The sequence below is a fragment of the Stomoxys calcitrans genome, chromosome 1 (assembly GCF_963082655.1).
Source record: "Stomoxys calcitrans chromosome 1, idStoCalc2.1, whole genome shotgun sequence".
In the NCBI taxonomy this organism is placed as follows: domain Eukaryota; kingdom Metazoa; phylum Arthropoda; class Insecta; order Diptera; family Muscidae; genus Stomoxys; species Stomoxys calcitrans.
In genome coordinates, this window is record NC_081552.1 from 140,533,846 (window position 1) to 140,540,642 (window position 6,797).

Genomic DNA, 6,797 nt, shown 5'->3' on the forward strand with positions numbered 1-6,797 from the left:
TGTAAAAAAAAAACAAAACAAAAAACAAAAAACTAAAAAGAATCTGAAAGAAAACAGAAATAAAACAAACATAATTTCCATTTTAAGAAAGTAATTGTTTTATTTTCTCAGGGTATTTACAGAAATATTGACTGTTGACTCAAAACGTTTTGGGGACTAGACAGAATCTATATTTCAACCTATGTGATGAACCAACATCTATTATAGCATAATATGCCTTGGAATGTAGGGTATCAACCAAAAGCCTCTACGTCCAACATTTTGCAATTTGGCACAACATCCCTTACGTGGGACATTTGGATACATAATTACGAAGTGCGATTGCAATCAAGTAAAATCGTGCTAATATCGGAAGGCTGAATCCTGGGAACCCACCGCCATTTAGTCTATGTACTAAAAATTTACACAAATTAATTAAGTTGAAAGTCACATGTGTACTTTGCGAAAATTCAGCCGAAAATGTTATAGGCAGTTTACACGGCGCAAAATTATCGTACTCATTGTGTGTATGTGTGTTTTTTTTCTCTTCTTTGGTTTTATTTAATTTCCCATACTGTTCTTCTCTTTTTTAAATTTATTTTTGATAGAAGGTGCTTTTCAATATCCATCAAGTAATGATTGCACATTTCTGTGTAAACGGTCGATAGACGCCAATTAGCGAGAAAATCAAATGATCCATGACTTATGGTTATGTGAACATGTGATGCACGCACTCTCATTATCACGAAAATTATTACGATGACCATGCATCATTATAAGATTCTTGGGCCGTAGCAGACTATTTGGGATGTCGGTTCGTATGGCACCCATATCAAGTTATATACCGATTTGGACCATTGTTGGGTAAGTTTTAAGTGGTAGTCTGCCATCAGACTCAGACCTTTTCGCCCGTTGTGATAGCACAGGCACAGGAGAAGGAAGATGGCTTCTAGTTACTATGGTTGAACCAATATCTAGCGAATGTTCACATCCGCTAAATCCGACAAGTTCTCATATTCAGAGTAGAACTCGCCCTGATGTTCTATACACAGTCTCCATAGACGCCTCAATGTCCAGACACAGTATGTGTAGCATTAAATTTGTATACCCTCCACCAAAGGATGAGGGTATACTAATTTCGTCACTCCATTAAAACTCCTCGAAATATTCGTCTAAGACCCTATAGTGTATATATATTCTCAATCGTCATGATATTTGACGTCGATCTAGCCATGTCCGTCCGTCTGTCGAAAGCACGCTTACATTCGAAGGAGTAAAGCTAGTCGCTTGACATTTTGCACAACTACATCTTATTAGTGTAGGTCGGTTGGGATTGTAAATGGGCCATATCGGTCCATGTATCGATATAGCTGCTATATAAACCGGTCTTAGGTCTTGACTTTTAGAGCCTCTGAAGGACGTAGTTCTTAACCGATTTGGCTGAAATTTTGCACGTGGTGTTTTGGTATCACTTCCAATTGCTCAGCGTCTAAATCAGTCCATAACCTGATATAGCCGCGATATAAACCGATGTCCCCATTAGATTTCTTTTAAAACGTGCAAAGTATTTGTGCAAAATTTTAAGCACCTAGATTGCAAATTGTTGCTTTCAATGATATTACCACACACGTCTTTAACATATATATATATATATATATATATATATATATATATATATATATATAAATATATATATAACATATATATATATATATATATATATATATATATATATATATATATATATATATATATATATATATATATATATATATATATATATATATATATATATATATATATATATATATATATATATATATATAACGCTTTACGGACCTCTCACCAAAGCATGCTTCTGCAAAGTTGTACACAACTAAGAGCTTCTTGGGTGTTTATGGAAGGGGTGATGCCCTAAATACATGGTCCTACTTTTGGATATCAAATTCGTATTCTACTCCCAAATACCCAAATACAATACGTGCGTTGTTATCAGTGTAATCGCAATTTTCACCATAGCCCTTGTTGTTCACTTTCCGAAAGTTCACATGCAAGCATGAGTACAAGTAAAAAGAACGATTGGAAGTGTCACATATGCAAACCGAGGAAATCCCCCAACAACGCGTACAAGACATTCGTATTTGGCGGCACCAACAACTCCAGCCAAAGCATTGAATCGCCAAAAACCATTCCTGAGGAACAACAAAACAAACAGCAAAGAGAAGATGACGAGATTAACACCAATAACACCAAACGTTTTAAAGAAGCAGCAACAGCACTCAACATTAACAACAACAACAGCAGCAGCAACGAAATAACGAATACAAGAGACGACATAGCAGAACTTAAAACTGGAATGGTCGACTTAAAGAGCAGCTTACAGCTAATTGCAGCAAGCATCTCATCGCTAAGCATTGATCTGAAGTCACATATGGATTCAGCATTAGTGGAGATGAATAAAAATGTAGCGACCATAGCAGCACAAGTGGTCGAATTGCAGAAGAAGGATAAAGAAAAGTCTGAGCAAATAGATGAACTCAACAAGCGCATACAGAGATTAGAGCAACAAGCGATAGATAAAAATATAGAGATAAATAATGTGGAAGACATGGATATCGAAGCCGAAGTATTAGTTAAGAGAATTACTGATTCCCTTGGTGTAGATGTGAGTAGAGATCATATTAGCCATACCTATAAAATAAAAAGAAAGAAGAAAATAATTGTGGAATTTTCAACTCTCAATAAGAAAAAAGAGTTAATGGGAAAGCTTAAGAGCCATCGCGTAAAGGCAAATGTGGTGAAAGGCGAACCAGAAAATGAGAGCGGTGGTTATGTTTATATTAATGATGAGCTGACTATGCACAATAGGCGCCTTTTGTGGGCTGCAAAGATGAAGGCAAAAGAAAATGGTTGGAAGTTTGTATGGGTGCGAAATGGTGTTATTTATGCAAGGAAAAACGAAAGCTCATCTTTTATAATTTTATATAATGCATCAGACTTGGAATCGATTACCAACTGAAATAAATAAAAATTCAATTAAACACACAAATCGAAATTAAAAAAAAAAATAATAAAAAAAAAAAACAGTTTTTGTTTTCCCCTTGGCGAGCTAGAGCTCTAAACGTTTTTTTTAAACATACATACATAAAAAATAAAGTACACAAAACATTGCTTTTGGCGTCGAAAAACTTATTTTTTTAAATTAAAATGAATTACACACGCGAAATTATAAACAATTTCAGCGAAATTAAAAATGAAATTATGAATTATCCTTTTTCAATACTTCATATAAATATAAGATCATTGCGAAAAAACTTTAACACTTTATTGGCCCAAACGAAAAATATTCTTAGTAAAACACGACTAATAATATTAACAGAAATAAATATAACAAGAGATGAAAACACTTTTTATGAAATCGAAGGCTTCGACTCTATATTTTTAAATAGAGAGGGAAGAGGAGGAGGAGGGATTGCTGTTTATATTAATGAGAACACAGAATACCAACAAGTACAAATTCATATGAACACAGCAGAGTCTTTGAGAATAGACATCACTGTTGCACAAAACAAAAACATTACCATCATACCAATCTATCGACCACCAAAGCTTAGCATCAAACAGTTCCTAAAAGAATTGGATGAACACATTAACAATGTAAACAAAAAACACGAGCTGATAGTTTTGGGAGATATTAACATCGATATTAAAAAAAACAACACTACGACAATTAACTACCTTGGATTGCTCTCTTCGCACGGTCTGCAATGTATGATCAAAGAGACAACAAGAGAAGACACAAATAAAAGAACCAATACATGTATAGATCATCTCTTTATAAGATGTAATAGAAAAAGAGAAAGGGCATATGCAGCCATAATAAACACAGCAATAGCCGATCACTATGCAATAATGGGATGCTTGGATCATATAAACGAAAAAATTAAAATAAGCAAAGGAGACAATGCACAGGGTAATACAAAAGTTAAACTTAATAATAGAAAAGTTAACCAATTGGTTAAAGATACAGACTGGAAAATGATAATAGACCAAACAAACAACGCCAATGACTTATTTAACAAAATTTATACGAAATTCGAAGAAATATATAAAAAGTGCGAATACACTGTAAAAAACCAAATTAAAAAACGAAATCCGCATCCGTGGTTAAACAACGAAATACTTAAATGTTGCGAAATACGGGATAAATTACACAAAAAATGGTTGAAGAACAAAAACAACAAAAGTAATGAAAATATATATAAAACCTTCAATAATAAACTAAATAAAATGATAATCTATTCAAAAAATCAATACAATTACAATCAATTTTTGCAAAATAAAAACAACATACGCGGAACATGGCAAATTATAAATAAAATAACAGGTAAAAAAATTCAAAATATAGATGAAACTATTAAGAAAAATTTTTCAACCGAAAATACTAAAGAACTAACAGAAGAATTTGCCACTACACTTGAAAAAAATGTGAATAAAATAATTCACATTTGCCCTATAAAAACCAGCCCAAGTCTAAGTACCAGCTTAAGTAATACCATATTCGTTGAAGAAGCCAGCGAAGAAGAGGTTTATAATATATTGAAAACACTAAACGAAAGGAAAAGTGCAGGGATTGATAGCGTGAGGGCTGTGGATTTAAAAGCAGGTGCGGGATATCTCACACCAATTATTACCGAATTCATAAACAGAAGCCTTAATAACTCAATTGTTCCCGATCTCTTAAAAACTTCAATAGTACGGCCAATATACAAGAACGGTAGTAAAGCTGACTTTAACAACTATAGACCTATTTCTATTCTATCTGTTATAGAAAAGGTATTAGAAGAAATCATGGTGAGACGACTAACTAGCTTCCTGAAGAGATATAAAGTATTAAGCGATAACCAGTATGGATTCCAAAAGGAAAAGAATATAAATCAGCTTCTCGGATATTTCTCTAACTGCATTAATAGAAATCTTGATAATAAAAACCATTGCCTTGTTTTATTTATAGATTTTAGCAAAGCATTCGACACCCTGTCACATACCCAGCTACTGAACACATTAGAAAAATCTGGAGTAAGAGGCAATTGCCTAAACTGGTTCAAAAGTTATCTGAACTGCAGAAAGTATCGGGTAAAAATAGATAATACGATGAGCAGTCACATAACAACAAGCTACGGAGTACCGCAGGGTTCGAAATTGGGTCCAATACTCTATATTATCTATACAAACGAAATGGTGAAATTACTGAATAATAGCGAAATGTTCTCATATGCGGACGACACTGCAATAGTCGTTGCACACAATGACGTAAAAGAGGCAGAAAAAGTTATGCAATCTGAGTTTAATGCAGTATGTAAATGGTGCCACGACAATGGCCTTATAATAAACTCCAGCAAAACAAAAATAATGCACATTAGACCTCGACACATTCCGCATGCAGATATTGAGATAATCTTTCACGATTTTAACTGTCTACATCAAACACAACTGAGCGGCAGTGACGATTATTGTACAACAAAGATTGAACTAGTTCCTACATATAAATATTTGGGAGTGCACCTAGACCATAATTTCAAATGGAAAGTACAAATCGAACAACTTACCAAAAAACTACGAAGGTCCATGTTTGCTCTATACCATCTAAGCAACTGCTCACCATACTATGTCTTAAAGCAAGCCTATTTCTCTCTAGTCGAATCACAATTACGACATGGAATTACGGCTTGGGGCAAGTCAAAGCAATGTAGGCTGCTTCAAAAGTACCAAAACCGACTTGTAAAATTCCTGTATAAAAACAACAAAACCATACAAACCAACCAAAACGCGCCAATGGATCATAATCTCTTTAAATTACTTGGCATCCTTAACATTGAAGGCATATACAACGCGACTATATGTCGTGAATTCTACAACTCTGATTTTTTAAAACACATACAACACACAAGAAACACCCGAAGTAGGCTCAATGGAAAATATCATATACCAAGACACAACAACGACTACGGCAAACTCTCACTCATCACAACTCTACCAACTCTGCTAAATAAATTACCATTAGACATATTAAATACGAACAATAATGCAATAAGAATGAATATGGTCAAGAAATACCTACTATCATACTAAAAATTAATGAATTAAAATGTTAAAAAGTATTGTTATTAGTACAATTTTTGAGAAAAATGTAATTAGTAAAATCTTGAAATTTATTATTATTTTGTTATAAATATTACAGCTTGGCTAAGATCTCATCCTGCAGACAAACCGAATGGTTTCGTGGGAACTTAATTTTTTAAAACCAAAATGTAAGAAAATAAGAAAATGATAAAAATAATATAAAAAAAAAAAAAAAAAAAAAAAAAAAAAAAAAAAAAAAAAACCTTTATTTGATCCCCGTATTGCGATGGTCAGTAAAAAATTGCTGTTGGTGGGGTATTTTGGGAAAGGAGTAGACCCCCAAAAAACTGGTCCCGAAAGTGGGTATTATTTCTTGCTCTACCCCCCAATACCTTTTATTTAAGCTCCACACTGACATGCTCAGTAAATATGCCCGATTCAGGGGTGTTTGGGGGATTGGAAAATCCCCAAGCCCGGAAAATATATCATAACCGTGCTCTATTCTCATATATCATTTTTTTGAGCCCCATATTGCCATTGGTCTCAAAATTGGATATCAAGTTCGTTTTCTATTCTCATTTAAACTCCTTATTGCAAAAGTCAGCAAATATGTCCGGTTTGGGGTATTAGCCCAAAAAACTATAAATCTCTTAAAGACCCAAATTGTCTTGGTGAGCAAATACATCCTATTTGGG

At 33.7% G+C, this 6,797-nt stretch overlaps 1 protein-coding gene across 1 annotated transcript; it reads left to right on the plus strand.

Moving 5' to 3' along the window:
- Positions 1-2,035: 2,035 nt before the first annotated feature.
- On the plus strand, positions 2,036-2,998 carry LOC131997044 (uncharacterized). The gene has a single exon (XM_059367306.1). It carries the CDS (start codon positions 2,036-2,038, stop codon positions 2,996-2,998), a length of 963 nt encoding a protein of 320 aa, XP_059223289.1.
- Positions 2,999-6,797: the final 3,799 nt, after the last annotated feature.

Coding starts and splice junctions, on each gene's coding strand:
- LOC131997044 (XM_059367306.1), top strand. CDS start 2,036: ATGAGTACAAGTAAAAAGAACGATTGGAAGTGTCACATATGCAAACCG.